The 17,108-nt window shown below is 39.8% G+C and overlaps 1 protein-coding gene across 1 annotated transcript; it reads left to right on the top strand.

The window, feature by feature from the left end:
• Positions 1-1,263: 1,263 nt before the first annotated feature.
• MATN1 (matrilin 1) lies at positions 1,264-15,881 on the top strand (the record flags this gene model as incomplete). The annotated part of the gene is made up of 7 exons (XM_083370079.1): positions 1,264-1,351; positions 4,679-5,025; positions 10,571-10,793; positions 11,442-11,567; positions 12,032-12,439; positions 13,089-13,241; positions 15,706-15,881. 7 exons carry the CDS (start codon positions 1,264-1,266, stop codon positions 15,879-15,881), a joined length of 1,521 nt encoding a protein of 506 aa, XP_083226205.1.
• Between the last annotated feature and the right edge of the window lie 1,227 nt (positions 15,882-17,108).

Below are 17,108 nucleotides of genomic sequence, written 5' to 3'. Positions count from 1 at the left end.
ACTCTGACTTCTCATGCTTCTGCTCAATCCCCAAAAGAGATATTAAATGGAAACCTTTTCAGGACATTTTCAGCATAGTGCTGGTGTTAACACCAAGAGAGAGTCTGAACCTTGAAAAGGTCTGGAGACCCCAGCCTGCAATTAACATAGGGATATGTGTATATATGTATGTATGTGTGTGAGAAAAATTGTGGCCTCCTCACACAGAACTATTTCTTGGGTTACATATTCTACATATTTCCATGCATAATATTTCTGAAGGGTGTCATATCCTAAATTGTAAAAAGTTTGATATCTGCAATGAAAAGGATTGACCTAGGTTCAAATAATTAACTTGGTTTGAAATATTAAATTTGATATGTCCCCAAAATTCTTTTTTCCCAAAGCAATTTTTAAAAAGTGGACATGCACAGAACTATTCTAAATCATCAGAATTATTGGCAAGTATTTAATTCAGCTGCTCATCCTGTGCTGATTCACCTTAGAAAGTCATCAACCAAGAGAAATTTTGTTGATATTACTATGGAATAAAAAGGCACCTCTCTAGCCAGTGCATTTTTTTTCTCATATTCTATTGCTGTATTTATTCACAAACCATCAGGAAAAATGTTCTGATTGAGAACTGCATTAAAATGTAAAACTCATCGTTTAGTTTTGAGTTTTCAGTTTTACATCTCCTCTGTGACTCTCAGTTCTCTACCTTTCAAATCAACGCTAAAGAAAAAAAAAACACCCACCAGGCATATTAACAAAAATGAATAGGAGTGTTACTGTTTCCTAATAACTTTTTGAGAAATGTTCCAATGTGCTTATGTAGTTATTTATGGAGTCCTGCCTTGGTCCTCAGTGTTCCAGCCTAAGACAGTAGAAGCAGTTTACTTAACTGCAGCAGACCCCAGGCCAGATTAAAGTTGGTGATTGGCAGATAAACCCTTTTCTTCAGCCTTAGTTGACTGCTTTCACTGTTCAGGGCTCAAATTCCCTGCATTCCGGAGCCGGTCGCTGGTCTCTTTTATAACCTCCCACTTCCTAGCTTAGCAATGAAGCCGTTGTGGCAATTTCAGGTACCGGGAAAGGCCTTGGGACCTTTCCTTGTCAATTGCCATCCTTCCACACATCCTTTCCATCTCCTCCCTCCCACTCCCCATCGTTCGTGCATCTTAGAGGTTGGCCCCCTGCCTTCCTGGGGAAAGGCCCCTTAATACAGCACCTCAAAGCCACCACTTGAGACAACCCCATTTTGCTTCCATCCTAGCAGCCATAATGGTGCTCCATTCTGCCTCCCTATTCTGCCTCCTGCTTCTTTTCCAGAACCAGGGTTCTGTTGATGGGGACCCTCCTCAGCGGAGAGGTGAGTCATAGACGATCTTGGTTTTAGCTTTTGCAACACTTTGCCAGGCTAGAGCAGTCATGCAGAAAGGACACCCAGAAAGAGGCAGCGGTGTGAATTTTTGTGGCTTAAATATTTATATGACGGATCCTTTCCCTTTCCCGAGGCTATCACACTGTAAAGTTTTCTTCCCAGCTGATGCTTCGGTCTTCATTTTGGATTCCCCACCTTCACCACTAACCTAGCATCAAGATTATCTTTGCTTGAGTGCTGCAACATTAACCTGAATGACAGCTTTATAATCCCGGTCCAAGAGCTTCTGTTCTCAGTCAGTTCTTTGAGTTCAGGAAGGAGCTGGGTGCCCAAGTAGACTACTTAGAAACTGCACATGCGCTACACTCTCTCCAGTCTCCAGTAACTTGGCTGCAGAGCTTCCTTTGGAAAGAAATAATCTCATGAAACCCTGGGATTTGACATTTGATCCTGGAGTCTTTTCTGGCTGGGGGGGGGGGACTGCAACCTTACTCTGCTTCTGGGAAGCAAGTCGCAGCCTGAGATTTCCATAGGGCAATTGGGAGAGAATCTATAATGTCATGGTGGAGGTCAGTGAAATGGGTGTGCTAGGACTCTGCCCAAGCTACTAAGGTCCCATTTAGTCTTCTCAACTGTCTCTTTGCTCCTGTGAGTAGGGGATAGCTGCCTGTCTTCTCAAATAAAATCTGCTTTCAAAGATTGCACATAAGGAGATATAATCAAAAGTTTTATCAATGGAATAAGAAGGAGAGAGTCAGGAGAATAGAAAACTATGTCATTATTTAATCTGTGGAACTCCTTGCACTAGGAAGCCTTTCTTGCAAAACAGGTTGGATAGATTCTTTTTGAGGGTAGCTGAGCCAAGGTCTGATTTTATTTATTTATTTATTTATTTGATTTGTATACTGCCCTTCTCCCTAAGGACTCAGGGCGGTGAACAGTGACATAAATATCAGAATGCACAAATACAGATATTGAAAACAAATTAAACCCTAATTTTGCCCAAATGCAGAAGATAAGTTACCTTAAAACAATAATTACAACAGAACCCGTCAGATTGAAGATTCAGAACAGAACAGAACAGAACAGAACAGAATAGAATTGTTTATTGGCCAAGTGTGATTAGATACACAAGGAATTTGTCTCTGGTGCCTAAGCCCTCAGTGTACATACAAACAACAAAGTGATAAGTCTTAGTGTACATACAAACAACAGTGTACGTACAAACAACCAAGTGATAAGATTTGAAGAAGGTCTCAGTGCAGATCAAGCTACAATGGATAAAAATATTTCTTTGCATACTGATGCATTTTTAATTCCCGTTTCTACAAATGCAGAAGAAAGTCAGAAACTTAAAGATCTATCAATAGCTATTAGGCACAGCAGTTATTTCTCTCTTTTCAGGGTTACCATATTCATCAGTTACAGCCCTGAATATTTTCCAGCTCTTGGGCTTGCAATCTCAAATTCTGGATACGGAAGAAAAAGAGTCTGAAAGAAAAGAAGAAACCAGACAAATTCAGACACCGCTGGTTAAAATGATAGTTTTTGTTATGTCTTGCTGAAATGAAAATAGTCAGTTCAGTGACAGTTGGAGGAAAAGCAAAGGGAGCTTTGGTTTTTCAGAAGACATAATGGAATTGCTTTGACTGTCACACTTTTCTTGCTTCTTAAGATCAAATTTTCTTTTGACCTTGAAGTTAGCTATTCTACCACACTCTTTTGGCAGAGGATTTCAGGCAGTCACTGTATTTGCTTACACTCTCCAGGAAATCAAAGGATGGAGCAAAAATGTGTGATGGGTAGTAAAAATATTTTACTGCAATGTGACATGATGGATTTGTCAATATTTCAGCATTTCCCTTGGTTTCCAAGAGGATTCAATATAAACCTTTTACACACACACACTATACACACACACACACTATACACACACACACAGAAAATGTGTGTGTATGTATGTATGTATGTATGTATGTAATAAGACTGCATTTGATATATTTATTTATACCTCTTTCTGCTCTTTGGTTTTTGTAAAGGCTCGTTTCTTGTGAGATGGATGGCTCTATAAATTTGATAGATAAATAAATAAGCAATCTCTGGGCCAAAATAGCCCCCACCCATTGGCTCATCCTTGACTGTTTGGCCTGCTGGGTGTAAATTTCTGGGATTTTTGGAGAATGGGTGTGCAAGAGGCTAAAATACAATGTTAGTTTTGTTTTGTTTTTCTCTGCAAGTTGCCAATGTCAGGACAAAGATTGTGTCATTATTTCCTTTTGGCTTTATTCATAATGACTGCTGATCAGGCCCGAAGGTGAATCAGAACAAAGGTAGAGCCTCCATCCTTAATGTAAATCCCAGAAAAGTAATCCTATTTAACATTTCAAGTCATATTAGAGTGAAATGCTTCCAGATAAGCCAAAAAAAAAAATTCAACCCATCCTAAAACTTGGTCAAGGGTTTATGTGTTAACAGTGTTGAATGCTGAATATTCAAAAAGGATTAAAATATTTACCCCAGTAATTTTGTTATTTTGGAGAGAATATAGTCCTAAAGAAAAACATTCTATTATTGACATCATCTGACAAGAAAAATGGGAAGGGGGAATTAGGTTAGGTTGAGGATTTACATATACAGTATCTTCCCTATTTGGGGTATGGTAGGAATCTTGGATAGTTTGGGATAAAACCACCTCTTGTTCTGCCAACAGCTCCATGTTCACACACCTCATTTTAAGATGTTTCAGTGTCTGAATTTCCCACTATTGACCAAAGTCAGCAGTAGAGACTGATGAGGAACGAGGAGGAGAAACGAATTCCAGGATTTGTCCCTCCAAGAGGATTCCAGTACTAACTTCACAGGGGAAAATACAATGTATGGAATAGTCTACACTAGAGGTCATAAGATTGTTGCATAAAAGGAGAAGAAACTGCGTGGTTTGGGGAAAAGATCGTTAAGGATGAATGTTTATGGAGTTTCTCAATCATCCAGGTTATGGTTGTCCTAAAGGTGCTTTTCCAAAAGGCAACTGGACTTTCTTGGGGTTTTTTTCCTTTGAAAGTGTTTCTGAAGAACTGAAGAAACTTCTTGGATGAGAAGGGAAACATTTTCAAAGACAAAATAATAATAATAATAATAAAACCCTCAAGAAAGTCAAGTTGCCTTTTGGAAAAAAGCTCCTTTGGAATGGTCATAAGGCTGGAATTCTATCTCCACCTAGCTGAGGGTAATTCCAAATGAATTCAGTGGGAACTACTTCTGTCATATTTCTAATTTTTGGAAAAAAAAGCAAGCTGTTCCCTTCTCCCAAAATAGGTGCCCAGTGCAGGATGAGACCTACAGATCTGGTGTTCATTGTTGACAGCTCCCGAAGTGTGCGCCCCAATGAATTTGACAAAGTCAAGGTTTTTGTGTCTCAGGTCATTGAGGCACTTGATGTAGGTCCTAATACAACCCGGGTTGGAGTCATCAACTATGCCAGTGCGGTCAAGAATGAATTGTCCCTAAGAACGCATCAAACAAAGACCAGCCTATTACAAGCAGTTCGCAAGATCGAGCCTCTGTCCACTGGGACCATGACAGGCCTGGCTATACAGTTTGCCATCAACAGAGCATTCAGTGAAAGGGAAGGAGCCAGGGTGCAATCCCCAGAGATCAACAAGGTGAGATTATCAAGAAACTTGATTTTATTTTATTTTCTTCTCGTCTTGTGCTTGTTGCAGTCTCTCTTATTTGCAACTGGTGATCCTCAAAGTACATTTGGGGGGTACTTAGATGATTTTTTAAAAAAAATGGTTCAAGTCTAATGAGATTTGGCACAGTTATTAGAAATCTAATAGTTCAAATAGCACCACTTGAACACCATTGGCATTGACACATTCACCATCAGTCAATTGCAAAAGGCAGCTTTACTTGAAACAATTTATATCCTGTGATGATTTCTGTAACACCATTAAACATCCACTTCCACTTATCCCAGGTCCTTGAGAAGGACTCAGTGGGTGGACAAAAATGCCAAATCTGAACATCTGACTGACTGTGCAAAGAACCATAATAACATCTCATGTCGTCATACAAGATTTCAACCATTTAACTGCAGGGCAAATGAGAAGTGTGGAAACTTAATGCTCCTGGCATGTCTGATGGCAACTAACTGTGGTCTCCAAAGGACCTGTTCTCCCATCCTAGGGGCCTCCTCTCCTCTCAGCAAGTTAATGAGATAGATGATTTCCCACTCTTATTAGCTACTAGGAAAAATGGATAGAGTTTCCCAGCTTTATGTGCACCACATCTAACAAGCCTGAGGCCTGCAGACCTGCAGTTGAGCACTAACAGCCAAGAGGAATATAAGTTTATCCTTGAACAAATGCTTTCCTTTCTTTTCTTTTGCCTGTTTAATTTCATAACATCCCTCTCTTCCCCCAACTGCTCTTCTGCTTCTCAGGTACCTAACTGATGCTTCGTTACAATTTAGGGTAACAAGCTTTTGAGGAAATGTCTCCTCATGAAGTGCTTCAGGAAGAACAAAGATTACCTTCCTTTCCTTATTTATTTATTTATTTATTTATTTATTTATTTATTTATTTATTTATTTATTTATTTAATGGGACTTATATGCCGCCCTATCTCCCAAAGGACTCAGGGTGGCTAACAACAATAAAATACAAGAGAATACAAATATTAAAATTAAAATTAAACTATATCTATAGCCCCAATTAATAAAACCTTAAAACCAGATTAAAAACCCCATTATCATCAGTCCAGGTCGGCCTGTTGGAAAAGAAATGTCTTAAGGTCACGACGAAAGGACCGGAGGTCTGGGGTCATCCATATGTTTCTTCCTGCTTGTCTTGGTCCTTTTCTAAGACACCACTTCAGATCCCCTGACCTCACAGAACAAGGCGCACAGCCACAAAGCCTTCATACAGTTTGGGGAATTGGTACGCCTCAGCTTTGTGGGATGCTGTCAATAACTTCATCAAGCTGTGATACTCTACTGGTTAAGATAGGCTATAACAATGTGATTCTTTGAAGAAGGGAGTTGGCTGAAAATGAGGAGCCTTCAGAGCGTTTAGGTTTTAGGCACAAATGCCCCTTTCTGTGAGCATTTCATTCTTGGGGCAGATTTAAAATTAGCTAAATATAGTTGAACTTCACCACCTCGAATTTCACTCACAGGTGGGCTAGAAGCTAAATATACCAGTTGCTAAAGTCAGATATTCTTTGGGGAGAGCCGTAAGTCAATGATAGAGGGGAAAAACCTTGGTGGAGCAGTGGGCTAACGCCTCCTTAAGTAACACCAGCTGCCTGCAATTAGTGCAGGTTCGCATCCCACCAGGCTCAAGGTTGACTCAGCCTTCCATCCTTCCCAGGTAGGTAAAATGAGGACCCAGATTGTTGGGGGCAATTAAGCTGACTTTGTAATAATGCTGCTTGGGGTGTGTGTGAAAGCCCTAATAAGCAGGCATATACATAGAAGGAAGGCTACTGCTAAGCTTGTAAGCCGCCCTGAGTCTTCAGAGAAGGGCGGGATATAAATGGAATTAAAATTAAAAAAAAAATCTGCCTTGTGGGAAAGAGCTTGAAATCCTAAATTAAAGGTTCCTTTCAGATCCTTAACATTTTCACAAAGATACCTGTTATTGCTATTGTTTTGTTTTTGTTTTGTTTTGTTATGACTGTTTCTGGTGCAGGAAAAAAAGTGAGCTCAAACAGAAGGCCCTTTCATTTTCATTAAAGGAACCTTATGGATCATGAAGACCTTTGGCCTTAAGGACAGAACTCGTAGATCACAACTTTAGCTGGCTTCTCATTGTTTTTAACCCAACTGAGTTTCAGTTTCACAAGGTGAAGGGAACAATTTTGTTTATTCTCTTTTTCTCATAAAAGAACAGTTTGTGCAACATGATCTACAGTTTCTCTTTCCAAATATGGATTCATGTCCAATCGATGTGCTTGGGGAATTGGATGTCACGCTCTGATGCCTGACTACAAATGTTCATTCAACACTTGTAAGAAACGTTTGTACATAAAGTTGTACGTGTGAAGACCTTTTTATGGTGTTTGACTGGGAATGCCTAAAGATGGGAGCTGATTATCGCAGTTGCCCATCTGTCTTCATTCTGTGTGTGGCGATCAAGACTAAATATTTGTTCATCTGGGGCAGACTCTCTTTTCTTTTGCTTGTCTTGGATAACCATGGTTCCTTTAGGTTCTATGTTTTAATTCTCCAGTTCCTGATGAAGTCATTCTTTTCATTTGTGATCAAAGTTCAGGAACTCTGGCCTGTTTAGAATGAGCAAATCACTCAAAATCTGATCCTCTGCTTTGGCAGTCCAGGTTTGGCAGGTTCAGAATCTTCTTACTTAAAAATAAAAATAGATGGGTAGGAATTTTCATTTGCTTTTCTCAACATATGACGTGGCCAAGAAATCTGTTCATGCTTCTTTGATCTCCTGCATGTTCACAGCAGTGCAAAGTGCTTCCTAGGGAGATTTTTTTTCTCCGCAACATTTCTTGGACTATATAAATGAATTGCTGAAGACACAAAGGATTTGGTAGTGAAGCTCCGAAGTTGCAAATATCAGTCTTGATTTCTTAAAATAAGAGGAATAAGAGATTTTACAGCGCCACCTATTGCTGAGATGGGCATGTTACACCATTTGGAACACACCACCAGTCTAATTTGGTTTGCCCATGCTGGCTCAGGAATTCTGGGAGTTGAAGTCCATGAGTCATAAAAGAGCCAAGATTGCCTACCCCTGGTCTAAGTGGTATTTGTGTAACAATCCAGTTAAGACCGAATTCTGTGTGGACATTTCATTTCTCAATTTTCTTTATTTGTTTCAGTAGCGTTCAGCTTATTGACACCGATGCATAAGGAACTTAAAAGGAGTCTGTCTGGGCTTTAAAAGTTAACATTAGACAGAAAGAATTAGTGTAATGGTATGTGGGAAGGACCTTGGGGAACGGGAGGAAGAACCTCAGATGGCACAATGGGAATGTAAAAAAAATAAAATAAAAATTCTCAGCCTACAGAAGGAGAGCAGGTATGGGATGCATTTCAGAAAGGACCCAGCCCAGTTTCCAAAGAGTAATGACCTATAAAGCTCTAAATGGCTTGGGTCCGGATTATCTAAGGGAACACCTGCTGCCGGCATCAACTTCCCATCGTCCTGTGTGCTCCCACAGGGAGGGCCTTCTTAGGGTACCGCCGGTCAAGGAATGCCGGCGGGTTATTCCCAGGGGAAGGGCGTTGTCTGTGGGCACGCCGGCCCTTTGGAACCATCTTCCCACGGAGCTTAGGACCGCCCCCGACCTTCGTTCATTTCGCTGGGACTTGAAAACCTGGTTTTTTGAGCTGTCAGGCCCAGACTGAGGGGTTTTAATTATTTATTAATGGGGTTTCAGTTTAAATTCAGGGACTTAATTTAATCTTAGTTTTAATTGATTTTAACTTTGTATGTGATGTATTTTTAATTTTTCCCTGTAAACCGCCCTGAGTCCTACGGGAATAGGGCGGTATACAAATTTAAATAATAAAATTTAAAAAAAATAAAAGGAAAGAAGGGGAGAAATGTCTAGGGAGATTCTCAATCATGCAGGTCATGGTTGCTTCAAGGGTGTTTTTGTCAAAACGCAACTGAACTTGGAAGCAAAACGTCTTCTTCAAAGGAAAAAAAATCTTCCTCAAGAAAGAACATAATCCAGTTACCTTTTCAAAAAAAAAAGCACCTTTGAGGAAAGGGGAGAAATGCTTTCAGCCTTGCAAGATTCTGTTAATATAACCTTACAACAGAGTTAGTATTCCTGGCTTTGCTTCTTGTCCAGATTACCTTGAAGGGCGAACAGTGAGATCCGTGTCCTTTGCAAGCCAATAGAGATATCCTTTGCTAGCTCATTTCTTCGGCAGCCGGATGTGATTCAAAAAAAAATATGCTGGCTGGTCGCCCTACTTTCAAAATCGTTCGTGCTACTCTTGCGTTTTTTGCCATGGAGCTTTCAAAAAATAAAATAAAAATCCTGGCTGTAACTGAGCCTATGATTCAGGTGCATTCTATCATCTGATACTTCTACAACTGAAGCAATGAAGATACATCTTCAAAGCAAAGGATACGGTGAAACTGAACGGGGCAGCCCAACACTCGCATGGAATAAAAGAAATTTGGATCACTCCCCTTTCAGATCTCTTTCTCCCCCTCTTATTTTTCTTCAGTTGATTTAATTATTAGGATGCCTCACCTTTTATTCACCTAACTTAGCCAGGCAGATGTCCAGCATTCTGAACAGCTGTAGCTGCATTTAACTCTGAACATAATGAGGCTTCAACAGGTTGCAACCCTATTAATAGAGGATACAGTACTTGAAGATTCAGAGAAGAGGCATAGAATAGGCTGAAGTGGGGGGGGGCAGAGTCAGATCTGCCTATGGCCTTTTAGAGTTGCATGACAAATGTTTATATAAGGGGACATCTGTCAAGAGTGGGTCAACAGCCTGATTGATGCCCTACTCCTTTTTATATATGAATCACATTAAACAGGGGTGGAGCCTTGCAGACAGCATCTTAATCCCTTCTCACCTTTTGCAGTAATTGTGAAATATTAGGAAACAATCCTTCATTTGGGGATTCAGATACCTAGATGAAATTTATCCAGGTGAAAATGAAATGTTTAAAGAACAGAAGAGAAAAGACAGAAAGGAATTTTAAGATGAGGAATAATTGTACCTGATTCTGACCAGAAAAATTAAATGATGAGTCTTTAAGAGAAAAGAAATTAAGACACAAAGAACTACTCTGTTACCCTTCCAACTCTGTCATTCATTCATTCATTCATTCATTCATTCATTCATTCATTCATTCATTCATTCATTCATTCATGTATATGGCTCTCTCTCCTGGCAATCATGCAGCACTGTTTTGTGTTATTGCTCATCACTTTGAAGGCCCAGATACATTCTCTCCTTTTACAATGTACTCTGGGGACCCTTCCCCTTGCCAAAGTGCCTTTTAATGAAGGAGTAAAAGATTATTACAATATCTAGGGAATAGGATCCTTTGTTTCTCTTTGTGGTTGAGATAGCTGAAGATGAGTTGTTAATCTCACTTGGTGCAATAAACACCATTGGAGGAGGATACACATTCCCCCATCCCAACTTTTGCTGGACCAGTTGGAAAAATCAATGAAGTCTTCATTGTCTCATTCCCAGGTGGCTATCGTAGTGACTGACGGTCATCCCCAGGATGGGGTGAAAGATGTATCAGCCAGGGCAAGAGCTCTTGGCATCGAAATCTTTGCCATTGGTGTGGGCCGTGTCGACATGCATACGTTGCGACAGATAGCCAGTCAGCCCTTGGATGACCATGTGGATTATGTTGAAAGTTATAGTGTCATTGAGAAGCTGACCAAAAAGTTTCAGGAAGCTTTCTGTGGTAAGTCTGAAACTTTCCTGAAGGAAACACCTACAAGAAATTGTCCTTTCCCAACTACAAGATGTTCCTGTGTATTTCATTGTTAAAAATAAGCATATGGTTAGAAATAACTAGGAAGCAAAGAGAATTCTCATGGGGCATTTTATAAGTTTATAGTAGCTCACCCATCCCTAATACTGTATTATGATCAAAAATTGTGGGTGATATTATCCTGAAATACATGCACCATTCTTGGCATCTGTAGAGAAGATGCTTGTCTTTGCCCAGTCCTGATATTCTTTGGGTGTCCCATCCAAATACTCGCCATATCTGATCCTACTTAGCTTTGGAGATCAGCCCAGTTCTATCACCTGTAAGCCTAATGAAATATACCGAAGTATACTGTAAAGTGCCTTTTGCCTAGTTACTGGAGGCTAATGCACCTTTTTTTTGTTCAGGAGTCTCCAAGGATGCATATGGCTTATGGGCTATTAAGTTGTGATCCTGGCTAAAAAGCCTATGAAGAAAGGAACATTCAGATAGTTTATAAGCTCAAATGTTGATTCCAGGAGATCTGAACTGCTAATGTTTCTAGGTGATCTGCTCAAGCAGAATGATACCATAAGCTAAAATCAAAGCTGTTTGTTTACTGTGTTTATTACTTTACAGTTGTGTCAGATTTGTGTGCCACCAGAGACCATGATTGCCAGCAGATTTGTGTCAGTACAGGAACCTCGTATGCCTGTGCTTGTGAAGTGGGTTTCACTCTTAACAGTGATGGGAAGACCTGCAGTGGTAAATAACTTCCATTTAAAATTTTGTAAAGGGAACCAAAGTTCATTCAAAGTCATGGAAATCCATGCCCAATTCACAATGTGTGAAATATCTCATTCTTTTGAGAATAAACCGCCACTCTGAAAAACAGCCAAGGAGAACAAAGAACACATTTTCAGACATGAATCTTAGCTTCTAAATTTCTCTTGTCTAGTTTAGTATATAGTACAGTAGTGTACAATGTACAGTAGAGTAAGCCATTCTTGAAAATAGAGGCCAAAGCAGAAATTATAGTGCTTAAACATAAGGACTTATTTTGCTGCTTGTAGTGAGGACACCCCACTCCAAACATACCAATCTGGCTCAAAATAGTTTTTAAAGTTTTTAATGAAGTGTTGCCATTTAAATGGAAGAAGTGATTTCCCCTCCGACCCACCCCACAACAGTGGCTTTCTTTCCGTTTTCTGTTTTTCATTTTCCTACAGTGTGTAATGGAGGAGCTGCCACGGATCTCGTCTTTCTGATAGATGGGTCAAAGAGCATTAGGCCTGAGAACTTTGAGTTGGTGAAGAGATTCATTAACCAGATTGTGGATTCTATGGAGGTGTCAGATAAAAAGACTCAGGTGGGCCTGGTCCAGTACTCCAGCTCAATCAACCAGGAGTTCCCACTGGGGCAATACAAGAACAAGAAGGATATCAAAGCAGCAGTGAGAAAGATGACATATATGGAAAAAGGCACCATGACTGGCCAGGCTTTGAAATACCTCATAGACAATTCCTTTGCCATCTCTAGTGGAGCAAGGCCAGGTGTCCCTAAGGTGGCCATCGTATTTACTGATGGGCGCTCCCAAGATTACATTAACGATGCAGCCAAGAAAGCTAAAGAATTAGGTAAGCATTTGGAAATTAGGACCATAGTTGGATGAGAGCTCAGTTAACCTGATTGCTTAATCTCATAAATCGATAACATTGTATTATGAGGGGACCTTGGTGCTCTCTGAGCTTGGTTGTTTGTGGCACTGATGATGTTACCTAGTTTGGGTAATGAAACATCTGCAAGAAAACAACCAAGCTCAGAGAGCGCCAAGGGTCCCTCATTTGAACCCTGAGCTGCAAATATTCTCCTTTATTGGTGCATTGTATTATATCAATGAGGATTATCTTTCCACAGTAGTACATTCCATTTTCTCTTCTGAGGTTTATCAACCCACGCTCTTCCGTTGCATCCAACTCATGCAACTATGATTTTATAATGTTTACAAAGCTAGATGTGAACTCGACAAAGCCAGGAGATACATAACAAAGTCATTTGCCTGATGCAATACTGGAAAATCATTGTCAGAAGATAAGGTGATGGCCCCTGGAGAGGAACAATCCAGAGGAAGGTTTTTTAATTGTAATCCCTCTATGTTTTCCAGGCTTTTAAAAAAATCTTTACATACAGTACACACCCACACAATGCCTTTTGATCAATAATGCTTTTATTGTGCTTTCATGAAGATGGCTCAAGACCCAAGTGATTAGCTCTTATTTGTTTCAGGATACAAGATGTTTGCTGTTGGAGTGGGCAATGCCATTGAAGACGAACTCAAGGCAATTGCCTCTGAACCAGTGGCAGAGCACTACTTCTATACAGCTGATTTCCGAACCATCAATCAAATTGGAAAGAAGCTGCAGACTAAAATATGTGTGGGTAGGTGAAGTTGTGCACAGGTTATTAATAATGTGACAATGGAATTTGGGGGTTTGACAGATAATTGCAGATTCCATTTATATAATGACCATGGTAATGTCTACAGAAAGTCGTCCAGGTCATGGTTGCCCCAAAGGTGCTTTTTCTAAAGGCAACTGGACTTTGTTTTTTCCTTGAAGACGTTTCGCTTCTCATCCAAGAAGCTTCTTCAGAACTGAGGGAGCTTCTTGGATGAGAAGGGAAACATCTTCAAGGAAAAACAAAGTCCAGTTGCCTTTTGAAGAAGCAACTTGGGGGTGACCAAGATAATGGCTCCTCTGCTATTTAGTCTTGATTTTTCTAGGAATGATTATGATCACGATAGTATCTGGCATTATCAATACCATTGTCTCCACAAGTTTGTAAATTAGTATCTTCAATGATTATGCCTCCTGTGGGTTCTCCATCACCTGATGGGTGGCTATTACAGAAAGGGTTTCTTAGTGGTGGGCCTTCATGGTTGAATACCCATTCCAAAGTGCTTCACATGATCCTTATTATATTATCACTCTCACTCCTTGTGGACCCATCTGTGCATTAAGATCTTCAAGCAGAGGCTTCTTGCTGGTCCACAATTACTATAGCTCTCACTGGACTGATAGTACCATATCCCACTGAGGATCATATGTGTACAACTCATCTCTCATGTTGCCTGCATGGAGGACCTTCTGCCAGTGCCTTTACTGTATCAACGATTGGAGGAAGGAGTTAGAAACCCAGAGGTTTTATATCTATTTGAGGAAGCAGTCTTCGCTGCTTATCATCCCATCCTGCCATCAATGTGAGTTTTATCCCATTCTTAAAGATGAAGATTGTCAAATAGACAGAAAGCTGGCCCTACCATTAGGTAAAATTAATAGCTGATTTCCAGCAAAGGGAGGGCAACCTGTTGGAAGGCATAGCAACTCACGTCATACAGTCTCTCTAATATCTTTCAAACCTTTTTTCCCTCAAGGAAGGCAGAGAACTTTGTCATGATCAACACTGAAGTAAGATTAAGTTGCTATGCTGGTGAACTTCTCCATGAAAGTGAAGTTGGTGGAGAGTCTCATCCCTTGTTGTGTCTCACATTGCAAAGTGCTTCAGTCTGACTCTGAGCAGATGGTAGAAAGAATCAATCCCTTCAAGAGTTACTTGAAAGCTATTATCTGAAATGCTCAATTAACCTTCTTGAGGGTGGTCCAGCAATCAGTTGAATGCTCAAAGAGCTCAATTCATTTTCACAGCAAGGATTAGCCTGCCCGTTCATCTTGAGTTAAAATGCATCAAATGCTTACAGTCAGTCTCTTCTGTAAAACAGTGTTTTGGTTTTTTCCTCTAAGTAGGGGCTAGAACATGGGGAACACATTCCCCAAAGTGATGGCTGCAACTGCCTTTTTCAACCCATTGCAGGTCCACCAGTAAGATACCAGATTAATCAGTGTGTCAAAGGAAGAGGTTGGGAACTTTTAACAGAATAACAGAAAGACAGAGTTGGAAGTTCCTTGGAGGGCATCTCATCCAACGCCCTGCTCAAGCAGGAGGCCCTATACCATTTCAGAAAATGGTTGTCCAGTCTCTTCTTAAAAACTTCCAGTGTTGGAGCATTTACCACCTCTGGAGGCAAGTTGTTCCACTGGTTAATTGTTCTAACTGTCAGGAAGTTTCTCCTTAGTTCTAGGTTGCTTCTTTCCTTGACTAGTTTCCATCCATTGCTTCTTGTCCTGCTTTCAGGTGCTTTGGAGAATAGCTTGACTCCCTCTTCTTTGTGGTAGCCCCTGAGATATTGGAAGGCTGCTATCATATCACCCCTCGTCCTTCTCTTCATTGAACTAGATATACTTTTCATTGTTTTATAAAGGGGTTAGGGGTAGAAGTTAGTATGAGAAATCTCTGGAAGTCAAATTGTTTCCTTCACACACAAACACAGACACACACACACAGACACACACACACACACAAACACACAGAGACACAGAGACACACAGTCACACAGTCACACAGACACACAGACACACAGACACAGACACACACACACACACACACACACACACACACACACACACTTCTTCCAAATGATCCAAAATTGTACTCCTGAAATTTAGTTGCCAAATGATAGAATTTCAGCAATACCATTTGGGACTCTTTGAAAGAAAATTGGTTTGAATAGGCTTCTTGATCCTATTGCACCTTTCCTTTTGAAGAACTAAGATACACAAACTGTGCTGCTGAGAATTAGTTATTGCTGAATTTCAGTGATGCAACGTTGCAATCTTAGGGCCAAAAATAGAGAGCTCTGAAACTGCTTGCGGTGTACAATCACAGGTTGCCTGTCTGTGGACTAGATAAAATATGTTTCATAAGCTTTCATCATTTCAAAATACTCAACCAGGAAGACCTTCTCCCGATATTTTATTTACTGAACCACTTTGTCTTGTCTCTTCAGAGGAAGATCCATGTGAATGCGAAGCTATTGTCAAATTCCAGAGAAAGGTAGACAGTCTCATAAAGGCATTGACACGAAAACATATCCTTTGGGGGCCAACTGGAATAGAGTGCTTTAGGGCACCTTTTTGGCTTGAGGTGATTATGGAAAGCACAGACCTGATTTATACTAGGTGATGCACTTGTCCACCATGCTTGAGACTTGAAGAGGAGGATATTTATGGTTCCTCCTAAGCAATGAAAAATGAGCTAATGCTGCATGTGTCATCTGGGATTATTTTATGTAGCTACTGATCTTACTTCAAAAGTAACTCTCTACCCACAATGCACACAATATTCCTCATATCTTCTGCTGGGATAGATAGATAGATAGATAGATAGATAGATAGATAGATAGATAGATAGATAGATAGAGATGGATGGATGGATGGGTAAGTAGAGATAGATTGAGATTATTCTATTCTATTCTATTCTATTCTATTCTATTCTATTCTATTCTATTCTATTCTATTCTATTCTATTCTATTCTATTCTATTCTATTCTATTCTATTCTATTCTATTCCATTCCATTCCATTCCATTCCATTCCATTCCATTCCATTCCATTCCATTCCATTCCATTCTATTCTATTCTATTCTATTCTATTCTATTCTATTCTATTCTATTCTATTCTATTCTATTCTATTCTATTCTATTCTATTCTATTCTATTCTATATGGATGGATATGTAGACAGATGATAGATGATAGGTAGATAGATAGATACATAAATAGATAGATAGATAGATAGATAGATAGATAGATAGATAGATAGATAGAGAGATAGATAGATAGATGTGGTGTGGTGTGGTTTGGGGGAAAATGATACTGGAGAATGGGGAGGTCAAAAAGGCCTTTCCCATTTTTTGCTTAAGTGACTTCTACTCTTGGCAGCCTTTAGAACCATGAACAAATCATTCTTAAAAGAATGTGACTTTCAACAGAGATTGAATGTTCATCCTTGGATTATATTCAGGGATATTTAAAATCTCTGGGATCAGCATCAGAATCTTGATGGAGATACAAGTGAACAAAACATTTTCTGGAGAACTGATGTTTCTATTTTGCTTAGAACAGTGTTTCTCAACCTCAGCAACTTTCAGATGTGTGGACTTCAACTCCCATGCTGGCCAATGCATTCTGGGAGGTGAAGTCTGTACCTCTTAAAATTGCTGAGGTTGATTCATAACTGTAGCCAGAACAACTTTGTTTTTACTTATTTTTGTTCTTTATACAGTATTTCAATGAATTTGATTCAGTCCATCTCATTCAATTAAAACCACTGAAAATATATTCATCTTCTTTCTATGTATGTTATTCCTTAAGTCTTGCTCACTGGAAGCTGTATCAAAAAAGCTTGCCATT

The sequence above is a fragment of the Vipera ursinii genome (genome assembly GCF_947247035.1).
Source record: "Vipera ursinii genome assembly, chromosome: 9".
In the NCBI taxonomy this organism is placed as follows: domain Eukaryota; kingdom Metazoa; phylum Chordata; class Lepidosauria; order Squamata; family Viperidae; genus Vipera; species Vipera ursinii.
This window is presented reverse-complemented; position numbering and strand designations above follow the sequence as displayed.